Source organism: Mobula birostris, chromosome 23 (genome assembly GCF_030028105.1).
Source record: "Mobula birostris isolate sMobBir1 chromosome 23, sMobBir1.hap1, whole genome shotgun sequence".
In the NCBI taxonomy this organism is placed as follows: domain Eukaryota; kingdom Metazoa; phylum Chordata; class Chondrichthyes; order Myliobatiformes; family Myliobatidae; genus Mobula; species Mobula birostris.
The window spans coordinates 15,162,245-15,179,776 of record NC_092392.1 but is presented as its reverse complement, the minus strand read 5'-3'; the positions used below and the strand labels follow the sequence as shown (position 1 = coordinate 15,179,776).

The following is a 17,532-nucleotide window of genomic DNA, read 5'->3' as shown; positions in this document are numbered from 1 at the left end:
TTAATACTATGGACTCTTATCTTGCTAAGCAGCCTCATGTGCAGCACCTTGCCAAAGGCCTTCTGAAAATCCAAGAACACAACATCCACCAATTCTCCTTTGTCTATCCTACAAGTCATTTCCTCAAAGAATTCCTACAGATTTGTCAGATAAGATTTTCCCTTAAGGAAACCATGCTGACTTTGGTCTATTTTATCATGTGCCTCCATTACCCCAAAACTACATCCTGAACCATGGACTCCAACATTATCCCAACCACTGAGGCCAGACTAACTGGACTATAATTTCCTTTCTTCTGCATTCTTCCCTTCTTAGAGAGTATCACTTACAATTTTTTAGTCCTCCAGAACCATTCCAGAATCGAGTGATTTTTGAAAGATCACTACTAAAGTCTCCCCAATCTCTTCAACTACCTCTTTAAGAACCCTGGTGTGTAGTCCATCTGGTCCAGGTGACTTATCTAGCTTCAGACCTTTCAACTTCACAAACACCTTCTGCCCACTGTCTTCTGCCCCCGACACTCTCGAATTTCTGGCAAACGGCTTGTGTCTACCACAGTGAAGATGAGGCAAAATACTTAACAAGTTTACCTGCCATTTCTTTGTCCCCCACTATTAGCTCTCCAGCGTCATTTTCCAGCAATCTGGTATCTATTCTCGCCTCGCCTTTATATATCTGAAAAAACCTTTGGTATCCTCTTTTATATTATTGGCTAGCTTAAATTCGTACCGTAAATTCCAGTGTATAAGCCGAGAATTTGGCCTTAAATTTTAGTCCTAAAATTAGGGGGTCGGCTTATACAGAGGGTGCCAACTTTGGAAAAATGAATACACGGAAGACAGGTCGTATTTATTGGCTGTTTCTGAGTCAAATACAAAAGAAAATACAAATGCTTATGAAATCTACACAAAAGAAAAGATCTACAAAACATTGTTTCTCAATTTACTTGTACACACTGTTGTTGTCAAATGTTCAGAGCTTGAAACTCTCACACCCTTCATCTTCTGACTCACCGAAAATCGTGTCTCATTCTTCGACAGTCACCATACCATCGTAAGGATTGTCAATTTCTGCTTCAACATCGTCATTTGCAACTTTACTGGCTGCCAAATCTCCATCGTCTTCTTCCCAAAGCAAATGATCTTCAGTGCCATCCAAAGCATTGTTGATGCTGCACTTCTTGAAGGCCTTCACAATGCACTCGGCCTTCATTTCCTCCCACGATTGCACTACCCACTCGCAAACTGTAGCTAGCGATGCGGCCCTCATATTTCCCGCTGGAGTGAATGACTGATTTCCAGACATCATCCATTCGTTCCACTGTCGACACATGAATTCTTTGAATGGTTTGTTTAAACTCACATCTAGTGGCTGGAGCACAGACGTCAAACCACCGGGGATGACTGCAATGTCCGTATTTTCAGCTTTCAATGCTGCTTTTGTCTCACCTGACAAGTGCACTTTGAACATATCCCAGACAAGTAGTGACTTTTCCTTCCTGAAACCTTCGGGACGTCGACGCCACACCTCTTTAACCACTTCAAGCAACCCGCTTCGTCCATCCAGCTGCGTTCTTGAATGTAAACAACAACACCCCGTGGGAATTTTTCTTTCTTTGGGAATGTTTTCCTCTTAAAAATCACCATTGGTCGTAGTTTGGTCGCATCAGCCATACACGTTAACACGACAGTAAAATGTTGCTTCTCGTGTCCAGTTGTTTTGACAAGGACTGTTTTCTCCCCTTTCTGATTGACAGTGCAACACTGACAACACGCTGGAGGAACTCAGCAGGTAAAGCCCGACCTGCTGAGTTCCTCCAGCGTGTTGTCAGTGTTGCTTTGACCCCAGTACCTGCAGAGTATTTTGTATTTATGATTGACAGTGTGGTTACCAGCAAAATCAAAGAACATTGGTGTCTCGTCCATGTTACCAATCAGTGAGAGCGGGTAAGAATGTGCCCTTTGATGCTTGATTACAAACGATTGGAAGGCCGTAATCTTATTCTCAAGGTTGCTCAGCAACTTCTGAGCAATCTTTGTTTTTTTGTCTCAACACAAGATCACGTCTATTCATAAATCACGTAGCTTTGACATTTTCGCTGACCTCACGGTGTTTGAACTTGAATCATTTCTCTGGAAACAATGTATCCAGACGATCACTGGTGATTCACCCACTCTAAAAATTTTCTTCCAGTTCTGGCCACTCACATGTCTTCCCATGGTTTGCACATTTCGTCTTCGGCATTTCCCTCAGCGTGTCCTCTGCCTTTCTCCACTTTCTCACTTGTTTCTCATTTACACTAAACTTCTTAGCAGCTGAAGAATTATTTGTTCCTTAAGCAAAATCATCAACCTTCAGTTTGAAGCCAGCATCATATCGCATTCGTTTTAATCTTTTGTACATGGTGGTCGCAAACTCAATACTGAGTACACATACTAATCCCACCACCCCGTGTTATGTTTTAACGAGATTATGATGGGCGCTAAATGGTTTCACGGGGGTTACATTTCAGAGGATTTTTTACCATTGGGAACTTAATCCAAAACTTTCCTCCCTGATTTATTTACTAAGAATTCACTTTTAACACTCTACATTGTGTAGGCCTATTTTCTTAGCAGGTACTGGTTCACAAAATTTCCAGGTTCCGGATCCGGCATAGCTGAGTACTGGCATGTGAGATCTTGTGATCTTTTCTGGTTAAATCAAAAACCTCTACAAAAGGGGTCTGCTTATACAAAGGTAACATGAAAAGTCACTTTTTTAACCTTGAAAATGGTGGGGGGGGTGGGGTCGGCTTATACTCCGGGTTGGCTTACACACCAGAATTTACAGTATTTCATCTTTTCTCTTCTTTTGGCTTTTTTAGTTGCCTTCTGTTGGTTTTTAAAAGCTTCCCAATCTTCTAACATTCCATTAAATGTTGCTGTATTATATGACCTCCCTTTTTATGCTGTCTTTAATTTCCCTTGTCACCCATGGTTGCCTCAATCACTCTTTAGAATACTTCTTCACTTTTGAGATGTATCTATCCTGCATCTTCCAAGTTGCCCCCCAGAAATTCCAGTCATTGCTATTCTGCTGTCATCCTTGCTAGAGTCGTCTACCAATCAACTTTGGCCAGCTCCTCTCTCATACTTCTGTAATTCCTGTTACTCCACTGTAATACGAATATAACTGACTTTATCTCTTTCTCAAACTGCAGGGTGAATTACATCATATTACGATCACTGCCTCCCAAATCTGGTTCATTACACAACACCCAATTCTACCTTGGAGGTCCTGCTCTTCAGCCTCTTTCCTAACTCTCTACACAGGACCTCTTCCCCTTTTTACCTACGTTGTTGGTGCCAATGTGCACCACGATTTCTGGCTGCTCACCCTGCCTCTTCAGAATATTCTGGAGCCACTCTGAGACATCTTTCACCGTTGCACCTGAGAGGCAACAGACCACCTGGCGTCTCTTCCACAACCACAGAATCTCCTGTCCATCCCCCTACTTATTGAGTGTCCTGTCACTATCACTCTACTTGACTTGACCTTCCCTGCTGAGCCTCAGAGCCAGCAACAGTGACACTGCCTTGGCTGCTGCTACTGTGCCCTGATAGGTCCACCCTCTAGCGGTTTCCAAAAGGGTATACCTGTTGCTGAGAGGAATAGTCACATAGGAACTCTGCACTAACTGCTTACTCCACTTACTTGTCCTGGTGGTCACCCATCTACTATCTGAAGCCTGCACTCAGGGTGTGACCAGCTCAATAAAAGTCTCATCTATAATGTTTTCTCCTCCTGAATATTCTTGAGTATATCCAGCTCAAGTTCCAGTTCCTTGATCTTGTTTGTCAGGAGCTGAAATTAGATGCATTTCCTGCAGATGTAGTCATCATGGAGACCATTAGCTACCCTGCAATCCCATTACTTACAAGAGGAGCATCTCACTACCTTAACTACCATCCTGCTTACACTTACTATACCTTTGGCTCTAATTTCCTATGTTTATGTTCTACAATCAACTAAATGATTCCAAATGAATCAGCACCCTTAGCCTCTGCCTGTTTTCGTCTAAGTCTGTTGAGGCAAAGCTTGACCACTCTATCACTAGTCCACTCCTACAACGGCCACTCCTCTTATACCTTGCTTCTTTTTATTGGTCCTTGCTAAGTTACTAATAAACCTAGCAATCTCCCACTCCACAGACAAGTCCCAACAGGCCCCAGTTGCTTTTTAAATCTGGTGCATAAAGACCACAAGGAACTGTCTTTGAAGGAATACTTTCCCTTAAGACTACTTATATGCCATCTGACAGCTCCCACAGTGAGATCCCACTTCACACTGACACTCTGCCAGTTCCATGATGTTGGCATCCCAATAATCTTCCAACTTATATCTATCAATCCTAGATACCATCATCACCTCTTTCCTTCCCACCACACAGTCCAGATTTGGAGTCAAACAGACAACGTAAAAATAAGCCCTTTTTTCCCAATATACATTAATCCCATTTTCCTCAATGTCTTGCCTTTTAAGTGTCAAAATGGATTACATCCTTCAAAACTAGATGTTAATTAATCGTTGTCTGGCTGTGCAACATTTTCTTAATACTACACTAAAATGTAAATCAGGATTTGAACACAATTTATTGACTTTATGATAAGGAAGATGCTATTGAGTAGTTTTCACGAGAAAATGCTTGGTAAATTATTTAACTAGGGTAACCTTTTCAGTGTCCCTGCATTATTGTCATATAAAAGTAGATGGACACCAGCCAGCACAACAGCAGCTCTCATCAAGAAGTGATGACCCACACTAAATATTTCATCAGATTTCTGTGTGGTCCATGAACTCATGAACACCTACTCATTATTTGTTTTTATATTATTTATTTTTGTAGCTTATTATCATTTTTATATCTTCCACTGTACGTCTGCCACAAAACAACAAATTTCACTACATATGTCAGTGATAATAAACCTAATTCTGATTCTGATACCATATTACTAACCACATCACTGGAATCCAGCATAACAACCTTCTGGCAAAGAGAATGAGAGGAAACAGACAACAAAGATATTGAATGGGCCAGAGAGAGAACTGCCCCTAAGGATAAATAAATAAACAAACAAACAAACATATCAGAATATAAGTACTGTAGTATTTGGCAAATACAACGTTCTCATGAAATTCTTAAGTCTTTATTTAAATGAATATTCTGTATGTTGGGAGAAGTAAATCTTGAGATGCCCCACAGCCCAAAATGTATTCTGCTAATCTGGCAGCACCTATACCTGAAGACAGCATGTACAGGATGCTGGAATTATACAACAGGGAAAGGTTGGACTGGAAAAAAAAATAAGTAGAAGACTTCCTACAAAAACAAATGGCAGATTTTTAAGCTTGTAAATACTTATCAGAACACCTACTATTACCCCACTACACATATTTCTCTTGAGTGGCTCCTGGAACTCTTCCATCAATGGGACTACTATTTTTGTTCTCTTCTTTTCTTCCCTGATCATTCTTTTTCTGCTCTTTTCTGTTCCCTTTTGCATTCCCCTTTCCTCCCTATCACCTGACTTTTAATTCCTTTTCCTTTTCAATGCGCTCCTGCTTTCCTGTCCCAACCTGCTGCACTTTCCTCACTCCATTCCTCTATTTGTGTACATGTATATGTGTTTAACATTAATACTTTATCCTTGACATTTATTTACAGATTTGGAAAATGTTCCCAAAAACATACCTGCTGAAGTACTGGAAATTGATCTTTCAAGAAACAAAATTAAGCGATTGGATGCCAGAAATTTCATGAAATTTAAGGAATTAGAAATATTAAATCTCAGCAACAATGCAATAGGTCACATAAATCCTGGTAAGAACAGTCCCAGTATATGCAATTGTAAATATGCTGTTTTAGAAAAACTGAATTGTACAGCCTGCAAACTAAAAAATCATCTTGGAGTATAAAATATATTGTAAATATTGAGATACAATTTTCATTCTTATGAATAGTTTCTATTTATGTAAATCACAAAGACAAGAAAGTATCCAGCCACCACTGATAAATTTGAAAAATATTACTAAAACATGTAAGCTATGTATATAAATAAACTGAAAACACAAGAATCCACTCTTATAAATTTTGTGCCACTTAGTGGCAGTCTTGAAAAAAATGATAGCACATTTCAGTTTGATGAAATGATCAAAATAAACTAAATTTAAAATAAAACATATGAAATAATTTCCAAGGAAAACCTATTATGATATTTTTCAATTTCAGCTGCCTTTGTTGGTCTTCTCCGTCTGAAGGAACTGGATCTATCTGGGAATCTTTTATGTAACTTTGAATATGGAGTCTTGGAGCACCTCTATTTTATCAAGAGGATAGTTCTTACCCAAAACAGATGGAGGTGTGATTATGAGATCCACTACTTGGCCTATTGGCTACAAGTTCACTACACTGTGGAGTTTGAAGGCCTTGAATGTACAGAGCCCAGTGAATACAAGGGCTGGACTGTGCAGCGTTACATTAAAAAATATTATGAGGGTTGCCCCAAAGAAAAGGCAGCAGCAGATTTTGATCCTTATGATTCTGATAAGTTAGAAGAGGAAGAAACTAGAAGGGTACCTTGATATGTTGAAGTTTTAAATATTTCATGCTTGTCATTTAAATATGAGATAGAATAAGTATACAGTATAACCAAATTTCATACAGGTATTAGACATGTCAAAATCACTTTGTTCTAGTCTGTATAGTTTAGTATAAAAGGATTCATATTACACACATTCCACCCCATTCATGGAATTTCAATAAGCTTTTCCTAAGACAGCATTAGTACTGAGAAAGTTGATACTTATATATCTTATTGTATGGCTGCATTTCTCATGAAACTTTGTAAGGTATCATATTCTTTGTTGTAATTTAGAAAGCTGCATGTTTGTAGCATAATAAAGAATACACCAGCTAAAGATATTAGACTTTCTAGTCAATAAACACCTTTGAATGCCTTACTATTTTGTGTTGTTATGATACTGTACCATGCATTGAAAACTTTTACACGTTGTTTTTATGTATCTATTTAAAAAAAAACAAACAGAAAATCTCACTTAATTGCTGTATTGTTATTCATGAATTCAGATCTTTTAGCCAGACTTTTTATATATTTGTTTTTCTCTTTGTCCTAGCTTTTGTCTGATTATCTTAATCTTTCTCACACTACAATGGTGGCAGCCATGGCAGTGATCATACTCCTGATATTGGAAAATGTAACCAAAAATCTGTAAAGCTGTAGAATGTTTCCATTGCCAATGGACATGAAACTCCCAGTGGGTTCCGGTTAATTGGGACTCATCGAGACCAGTACATTTTGGCCCAATTAAACAGTTGCCCCAATGAGCTGAAGTTTCATGGAAATAGTTAAAAAGGTATTAAAAAACTACCATTTAACTGAGTAACAAATTATGTATTTAAACATAATAAGAAAAAAATAGAACACTAGCAATACTACAACAACACTTTAAAACTGTGTAGTAATTCCTAAAATTCACTGACAGTGGACTTAACCATTATAAGCAGCTATGAACAAAATGAACAAAATCAGTGCAAACACCTAGTGCAAGTAGCTTTCTTTGAACCTGGTATTGCTGCGTGTTTGTAGCCAAGGGAACGGTTCAGAACGTTACAATGAAAAAGGGCTGTTTCATCAGCCTTGTAGATATCAACTGCACAAAATCTTTGAGGCAAGTCAGGGAGTTTCGTAGACTTCCATGTTTCAGCACTTACAGCATCAGCACTATCTTTCTTGCTGTGTGCTTTCTTGAATTTAATGTGCTGCCAACATTTCCGTTGATACAACCATCTGTTGCTTTAAAATCTTTAGTTCCTCTGACTTGTTTTTATAATATTGGCGCACGCGCGCACACACACACACACACACACACACACACACACACACGCCTCTCCCAGTTACAATGGAAAATCATTGATTGAATCCTCCTCGACATCTGGATTATTACTTTCATGTTTTCGTTTTTGGGATGTTCCCTGTTGTCCTTCACGTAATGATCATTCTTCACACTATTTATCTTGCAGGTGTATCAAGCGTGCAACTGTAGATTTTGGCTCTCCACTTATCTCGGCCAGCCAATGATTCCCATTCCTATTCTCACATGTCAGTCGTTGGCCTCCTGTTGTGCCAAGATGAGGCCACCCTCAGAGTGGAGGAGCAACACCTTATATCCCATCTGGGTAGCCTCCAACAAGACGGCATGATTATCGATTTCTCCTTCCAGAAAAAAAAATTCCCCTCCCACCTTCCTCTATTCCCCACTCCAACCATTTACCTCTTCTCACCTTCGTATCACTTCCCCTTGGATCCCATCCTCCTTCGCTTTCTCCTGTAGTTTACTCTCCTCTCCTATCAGATTTCTTCTTCTCCTGCCCATGACCTTTCCCATCCACCTGGCTTCACCTATCACCTTCCACCTCGCCTCTTTCCCCTCCCCCCCACCTTTTTATTTTGGCATCTTCTCCCTTCGTTGTCAGTCTTGATGAAGGGACTCGCTCAAAAACATCAAATGTTTATTCATTTCCATAGGTGCTGCCTGTTCCTCCAGTATTTTGTGTGTGTCACTTGGATTTCCTGCATCTGAATTGTGACAATGAGTAGTGTTAGGCAGATGGATTTTAATTTGGTCCAGTAGGGTAATTTTTTTTGGTTAATGTCAAATCTTTTTGTGGCATGTTGGCAAGGATATGAAGTTTTTTTAAGTCAAAATAGAAAACAAAATTATCAAAAATCACTGCTTTTTGAATCAGCATCCATTAGTCCAAACAGATAACATAACACAAGCACACGCAACAGATGCTATTTAAAAACTGTTCATTTTGAGCACAGTGTTGTGTCTAATGGCCACACAAATTGATGCGACTGATGCTAGTTGGAAACTGTTCAGCCACAGTCTCCTGTTCCAAATAAATTAAAGGAATCCCAGCTATTTTCTCAATTATTTTTTGTTCTTTTAAGAGTTGTCCCAAGTAAGTGGCTCCCCCAATTAACGGATGGCCCAATTAACCACTATATTTTAACTCAAATGCTACATTGCATTGAGCATTAGTTTGGAGTAAAATGATGAGAGTAGCAATTACAGAAAAGTGTCAAAGGAACAAAGTAAATTCAAAAGATGGAATAATAGTTTTGATCTTACATAACTTGTAAAGATCATATTCAAAGAATTTTGAAAGGACATAACTATTAGTAAAAGGGACTCATTGCCACCTTCTAAAAGAGCAAATGTGAATAGGCATAAATATTGACCTTGCCAGCAATAGACTCGTCTTATAAATAGCTGTTAAAAAAAAAATCAATGGAAGCTTTCCAGAGTTAAAAGCTGTGAGATTAAAGTGTATTGTATCTTGGTGTCCTTAACTGAATGTAAGATCCTGCATTTTGACAAAGGATAACAATCTGGTAAAGTCTGATAAAACATTTCAATGTCTCTGTATCTTTTTCCAGCTTCTCTAATGAAAAGCTTCTGACCCACTCTGAACCAAAAACCTGCTGTTATTCTTTCACTGAACAGTCATAGGTGTTGAGCACAAAGCACTAGTAACCAGCACAGGTTCAACATCTTGTACACTTCCATTGTAAGTCCTGATAACATTTTTTCTCTGCATTAGTCTTGATGTTGAGTTTCTCCTAGTTCACTGGTCCAGAACTTTGGCTTCCTTCCCACAGACGTGATTCCAACTCATCTCCATTTTTTAATCTATGCTAGTTTATCTTCTTTGCATAACACATTCACTACAAACTCTCCAGCAACACCAAATCAATGCCAGACACTTTGCAGATACTTATTCAGCACAACTATAAACCTGTTTTACTGTCTTCAATACCTTCCACTTCACACATATATATAAGATTTTCATTATATTGACAATTTTTAAAACTTGGTAAACATTTTGTTGAAGAAAGAGCATTAAAATGTTATACCTTGCTGGAAAATATGGTCATGGGATAATTTTAACCAAGCTAGGATTGATTGCATTAAATACCTGCTTGACACCACTCCCAATTCAACTTTAAACTAACCAAAATCTGTTCATTTTGCTCAAGGATCAAATAAAGGTATTTCAGTTTCCCCACATTTTAGCATTTTAACATCCCACTGAATAATAATATGACAGATTTACTTTGGGCATTCATTCTAGGTCATATAATGAAATCATATCTGTTATTCATTTTTAACCATTGAATGCAAATGACAAGTGCATTTAGCATTAAAATGAAAAGATAGCCCTCCTAATCTATATTTTTAAATGCAGTTTTTTGTCATTATTTTCCTCCCACCAACTTCAATCAGTCTTTCATCTCTATTTAAAATTTTGGAGGTTATTTTCCACTGTTGCTTTATGGCAAAAGCAATGGAGACAGATAATAAAATTGGAAGGAACTCAAGAAATAAGGGGGAGGGAGGGAACATTGACTCAGACCATGAGAGGCCTGCGTTGGGCATTTTCATGCCTTACAAGGCGCAGATTGGAAGTCTGTGTGCGGCACCACTCCTCGCACGGAAATAAGAACCAAGATTTTTCAGTCAACATGTAGGAACAGAATATCATCAACAAAATGAATATCATCAACAAAATATTTTAGCTTAGTTGAACTATTGCAAAGTGTCAGCACAGTTATGCAATTTAACACATTATATTCAATAAAATTTAATTTCCTGTTTCTCCAAATTTCTAAGTGATACAAGTAGTCTGAAATTATATTTCTGTTCAGCTTCAAGCAGTCTATCATAAACAAAAAAAACTGAAGAAGCAACACTTTTGAAAAAAGTGTTGTCCGAAGTTAACTAAATACCCTAAAACATTGTCAATGATGAACAAGGCTCTATTGTTCAGATTATTCCCTGAACCATATTGTGAAATGAAAGGACAGAGGAATGATGCATTATGACAAGTTAGAAAATGGAATTTTTATAGATTTTTTGTAAATCGATGGTTAATGTTTGTGCTGTATCTTTCTATGATTTTGTGTGTCTATCGTCCAGGTTTTCTGATAGATCATTAGCTCACTAGAAGATTGCCTTTGAGTATCCCTTTGTAATTGTCGGTTCTCCGCATTGTAGGTGAAGATATATTTAAGATTGCTATCACCTACAGCAATGTTTCCAAGGAAAAGAGCAATATGGTTTTCTACTGCTTTAAAGCTAGAAACAGTTTTCTGATCCTTGAGACGAATGTTTATAAAAATATTTCCTTCCAAGAGAGTCCATATTTAGGACAGTAGCCACTTTTTGATCATTTCTTTCAGTTCCTTGGGAAAAATTACTGCTGCCACCACTCTCTGGTATCATTCTGTACCATCTGCCTCCCCCACAAGATTAATATTATGCAGGTCTACATGTCTCCTAAAACATTCAAACTAGCCATGACTGCCTTGGAACATTTCACAACGTTCAAAAGATACATGACCACCTCACAGTTTTCAAATCTTATCATCATCAAAATCAGTGATTATGATGGTTCAACCAGGTGTTTCATTATTTTTCCATTCTCACAAAAATACCATGTCTGTCCTTTGTAGAATGCTATGCACTTCCAAGGGTAGCATTTTGGGCACTAACTTTTATCTTGCCCATCTTGTTGAAGATTGTTCACCCTATCAATGCTACATTACCTAATGAATAGATGAGGTCCACTGAACACTCACTTTTATTCTGTAATAGAATCAGAGCCACACTGCACTGAAACATGCTTGATGACCCTGAGTCCATGCTTACATCAAGCACCCATTTACACTAATCCGACACTAATTCCATGTTATTCCTCCTACATTCCCCTCAACTCTTTCCAGAAATATACCACTCACTCAATCTAGGAACAATTCACAATGACAAATTAACCTAAAAACTGGCACATCTTTGAGATGTGTGAAGAAATTGGATCAACCAGAGGGAACACCCATGATCACAAGGAGATCATACAAAATCCACATAGTAAGCAGCAGAGGTGAGGATTGAACTTGGGTCACTGCAGCTCCACTGCAACACCCTCTAATAATATCTTGTATAGTATTAATGCTTATAGCTCTGAGATGACAGTTTGCAGCAAGCTTGAAGGACGTGTAGAACAAATTGTGATGAAGCCCACTTATAAATAGAGATAAAATAGCATGGAAGAATTATGAAATGTATTATGGATGAACAATAGCACACTTCTTGTTCTAGCAAAAAAACCTTCATAAAGCAAGAGTTCATTTATTATATGCCATGTCATATGACATGGCTGATCATGGTCTTTCCATGACTATGATTGTTCTTGGCAAACTTTTCTACAGAAGTGGTTTGCCATTGCCTTCTTCATGGCAGTGTCTTTACAAAATGGGTGACCTCAGCCATTATCAATATTCTTCAGAGATTGCCTCCCTGGTCTCAGTGGTTGTATAACCAGGACTTGTGATACGCCCAGCTGCTCATACAACCATCACCACTTACTTCCATGACCTCACATGATCCTACGGGGAGCTAATCAAGTGTTACACCTTGCCCAAGGGTAACATACAGGCTAGCAGTGGGAAAGAGAGAAGGAGCGCCTTACACTCCTTTGGTAGAAACATATCTCCACCCCGTCACCCAAACTCAAGGTACATAACCACTATAGCAAAACTTTGTAAATCAAATACTACTTAATTAATGAATGTCAGTAAACAAAAATTTAACAGTGCCACCACTGTAGATACGCTGCCTCACTGTGCCAAAGACCAGAACTCGATCCTCACCATAGATACTACCTCTGTGGGGCAGATTGGAAATCTCTGTAGGCTTTCTCCCACATCCCAAAGACATGTGGACTATATATTGCCCCTAGTGTGAATGAGCTGATGAGAATTAAAACATGGGATTAATGTGGGATTAATGATCAGCATAAACTCGGCTCTGTATTTCACGTTACTCTAAATTGGATGTTTGGACTCTCCACCAGAGGGTCTTTGACTATTGTATAGTAAAGGAAATGCAATAAATTAAATAAATAACTATTGCATAATCCTTAAATTGTTTGTCTCGTATCAAGGTAGATTGGAATCCTGCTTACTCCTGCTATTAATATTTAACTAAGGGTGGATCATTGTACATAGCAAATGAGGTATCATCTGAAACAGGCAGGAGATTTCAAAACTTGAATGTATCAGTGGAGTTTACAAGTCTACCAACCCTAATTTGGCCACCATTAAAGGCCATCATTAAAAAGTCTGAACCCAGCAGGAGAACACATGTCTCTGTTTCTCTTTCTGCATTAATATTATGAAGGTTATTAACTGACAATGAGATAAAACTAATGTGAATTGGAAGCTGCAAGCATCCTGCACATGAGTAATCACATGCTGGAACTTGAGTAATCAGCAAAGCTGTTATTACAATCAAATCGAAACAATTGAAAAAAGGACAATAATATGTTACCACACTTAAATAGATCTAGAAGACCATGATTCTTATTTAAATAGTGTTTCGCGACTATTAGTATTGCAGTTGACAAAAAGATAATAAACTGGGTGCATTCAGCGTCATCACATGGTACATTTCTCATTATTTGCATTTGCTTCGTTTAGTGAAAACATTACATAACAATCCAACTGATTGCTTTGCAATTCAATTATTTAGGCTTCCCAGCAGTTTTATTTCTATTCCATCTCCGGAGCATGTATAGCAACAGCCATAGCCATGACTGCATCCAGTATTTCTTTGCATAAATTATTCAGACATTTGATACATAATTTTCCCAAGCACATTGGGATATAGTGGCAAATTTGCTGTTGCAGAATTGGCATCCAGAGATGTGGATTAATAATCAGTAGACATTGGTTTCTTACCACGGCAACTGAAAATTTAAATTCAAATAACTGAATACTGTAAATTTAGAATGACAAAAAAACTGTACAGAAATACTGGTGAACACGACATAACTGGATCGTTGTGTAATTCAGTCTCATTCATCAATATCCTGAAAGAAAAGAAATTTTCCATCCTTACCCAGTCTGATTTTTAAGTGTTTCTAGATCTGCATTCATATGGTTGATACTTAAAAGCCGTTCTTTCAAGGTGATTAGGGAAAATCAGTAAATATCATCAGTCTCAAATAAAAAATATGCATGCAAATTATACAACCAACATAAAATTATTGAAAAATGACTGAAATGACCAAGAAACCAGCAAGATGTCTCTTGAAGTATTCCCTGATCCTTTTTACTTGAATTACGATTTCAGATGAATACTGGGTATCACAATCTTCACGGACGACCCTGATCTTCTGGTTATTTCTCAAAGGCATTCTCCTTTGTTTCAAATTTTAATTGGCCATTGTATATTGTCTCGTGATTAGGCTAGGGTTAAATTGGTGTGTTACTAGACAGCATGGCTCAAAGGGCTGGAAGGGCCTATTCTCTGTGCTGTATCTCTAAATAAATAAATTTCTAGAAATTGCTGTATTCTACATCTTATAGTGTCCAAGCATCCTTTTGTTTCTTTTCTCTTTCTAACTACCTTCACTCATCAAATAACTAGAAAGCATCTAGGCCTGCTCTAGGCTCTTCGTGTCTATGGACTCAATTTTGTTCTGAATGGTATTTGCTTGCTTCTATTATTTGCACCATTTGTTTTTCTCTTTGCATATTGAGTGTTTGATGGTCTTCTTTTCATATGGATTCTTTTAGGTTTCTTTGTCTTGTGGCTGAATCGCAAGGCCGTATAATGTATACACACTTCCATAATAAATGTATTTTGAACTTTGAACCTTGGTCTCCTTCCTATCACAATTCCATCTGTTCTTTCCCACCATTCTCCCCTGCAACCAAGAACACACTTTTTTTTCCATGTTGCTAGTTCTGATTAAACTTCATTGATCCAAATTATTAAATCTATTCTTCACTCCACAGATGTTATCTGACACAAGTATTTCTAGAATTCTATTTTTTTGTTTTAGAACTGCAAAGATTAGTTCACTTTTAATTGACATTTTGTTTACCATCATGGAGAAGATTCATATAATTGTGCTTATTTACATTTACTTTTCAAAACTGAAACCCATTGAAACATTCTTGCTGAGGGATTTTGCTACACATAAATTTGTTGCTGCATTTCCAATATTACAAGAGTGACAATACTTCAAAAGTATTTAATTGAATGTAGAGTGCTTTAAAGTACTTGAAAGATGCTACAACAACGCAAGTTTTTCTTCAAGCATCAACAAAAATATGCAAAGATAAGAAATTCTAAATATACTCACTAATTCCTTTGAAGGTGGCCTGACCAATGTTGTTGCATCCCCGGAGACTCAAATGGATGACAGTAGAACGGTACCTCCGCAAAATATTTGCTACATCATTGTCTTTAATCCATTTTCTTACTGGATAAAAGTCAAGCTGGAATGTAAGGTTTTTAGTATGAAGACCTGGTGTAAATGTTTTGTAGATATGAAATAATCAAAATCTTATTTTAAAACAGTCTGTATTTTATACCAAACTACATCAATAGAATTTGAATAATTTGCTTCATTTTTTAAAATACTATAGCCTAGAAATTGAAATGCTCCATAATATTGCGTGCTATATGGGTATTGCTCAATATAAAATATCATGTTGATCACCCACTAAACAAGATATAACACCCAAAGTCTTAGTGAAATGGCATGTTGATTCTCCTTTGGGATAGTCATGAGGATCAGAGGTAGACAGGATTACTGATTCATTTGGGGTAGAAGGTCAGTGATCAGGATCAGATACTAAGGATAATCCTGCATTAATGACTAAAGGGTAATCCAGTATGAAAGAGATTAAGGAGATCTTAAGTGGATTTTTTTTACATTACTATTTACTCAGGAGACCGGCACAGGCTCTATTGAAGTGAGGCAAAACAACAGTGAAGCTATGGAGTGTATACACAGGAGGTGTTTGCTGTCTTGAGGGAAATTAGAGTGGATAAATCTAAAGTATCAAAAGGTGTTCCCTCAGACCTTTTGAGAGGCTAGCTCAGAAACTGCAGTGGCCCTAGCAGAGGTATTTCAAGTTCAAGTTCAAATTTATTTTCACTTAAACCATACATAGTAGAGTAGAGCTACTAGGACTTGATGTTTCAATCCCCATGGTAAGTCGGCACTCTCGATGTTGGCAATGGGTTTGGAGTGGTGACAAGGAGGGAGGGGAGGTACGTCATCGGGGTCATCAGGTGGGCACCCTCATTCTTTGACATTTCGTTGATAACCCCATGACGTCTCCAGAGGGCTCAACAGTGCTACCTGGCATCCCAGATACACCCCCCTCAGTTCCATACCCTCCTGTCTTCATCTTTCATCCCAGTTGTTGACTTTCTATTTAATCCAAATCCAACTGTTGCTTTCTTCTGCTGCATTTGACATGGACTTGATTGCTTTTTGGAGGGAGTGACCCCTCACCCCCACCTTCTTCAATAGACTGGTCGTAGATGTAGCAGCGAATCCCCTGCATCCCACTCCTACAGGGAAAATCTTGGTCTTCCAGCCATTCTGGGCAGCTTCAGTTGCCGGTTCAGAGTACTTGGTCTTTTTCCTCTCATAAGCTTCTTCGACACCATCTTCCCATGGTACTGTCAATTCCACAACATATGCTAGCTTGGCTGTTGTGGACCACAGGACCATGTCTGGCCGGAGTGTTGTAGCCGCAATGTCTGGGGGAAACACAAGCTTTTCTTCCAAGTCCACGTCCATTTTCCAATCCCGAGCAACCTGCAGAATGCTTACATCCTTTGATGTTATATGGTGCTCTGGAGGTTGGCCTGCTGGTACAGGCAGATGTGGACATTTCCTGCCGATGTTTGTGGGAGAACATTTGTGGTGATTCGCCTCTGTTCCAAGATTGATCCCAGCTGTCTGAGAACTTGGTTATGCCACCAAGTGTACCGTCCCTGGGTGAGGCTTGTGGTGCATCCTGTTAAAATGTGCCTTAGTGATCCAGGTCCTTAACAAAGAAAGCAAGCGGGGTCTTCTCCCCACCACTGGTTCAGGTTCTGGGGTGTGGCTAGGAGGTTATAAGTGGCTCTGATGATAAAACTTAGCCGAGATCCCTCCATCTCCCAGATATCACGTGTATACATCAAAATAAAACATTACTCCTCTGGAGTCAATGTGCAAAACATAATACATACAGTCACACACAGTACATATAGTCATTATCTAGCACATACAGTCACAAAATAATATTAGCACAAGTCCCTGAGTGGCATGGGCTGAAGATTGTAAGACTGACAATTCCATTTCCAACCTGATTTTCCTGATCGACCTGCATGGTGAAATCTCCCATGACTATCATAACATTGTCCTTTTGACACACCTTTTCTATTTCCTGTTGTAATCTGTAGTCCACATCACAGCTACTGTTAGGAGGCCCATATATCACTGCCATCAGGGTTGTTTTACCCTTGCCATTTCTTAACTCAACCCACAACAATTCAACATCTTTCAATCCCATGTCACATCTTTCTACTGATTTGATTGCATTCTGTACCAGC

The 17,532-nt window shown here is 38.5% G+C and overlaps 2 protein-coding genes across 3 annotated transcripts in view; one reads left to right on the top strand and one right to left on the bottom strand.

Moving 5' to 3' along the window:
• lrrc17 (leucine rich repeat containing 17) overlaps positions 1-7,036 on the top strand; it is an 83,283-nt gene extending 76,247 nt beyond the window's left edge. For both annotated transcript variants that reach the window (XM_072241189.1, XM_072241188.1), the window contains exons 3-4: positions 5,708-5,863; positions 6,272-7,036. In XM_072241189.1, coding sequence (XP_072097290.1) covers positions 5,708-5,863; positions 6,272-6,624 — 509 coding nt within the window. In that variant the 3' untranslated portion in view covers positions 6,625-7,036. The remainder of the gene's footprint in view (positions 1-5,707; positions 5,864-6,271) is intronic.
• The window catches only part of fbxl13 (F-box and leucine-rich repeat protein 13), a 165,365-nt gene that overhangs the window by 94,535 nt on the left and 53,298 nt on the right, over positions 1-17,532 (bottom strand). Inside the window, 1 exon segment of the mRNA XM_072241187.1 lies at positions 15,278-15,413. Coding sequence (XP_072097288.1) covers positions 15,278-15,413 — 136 coding nt within the window.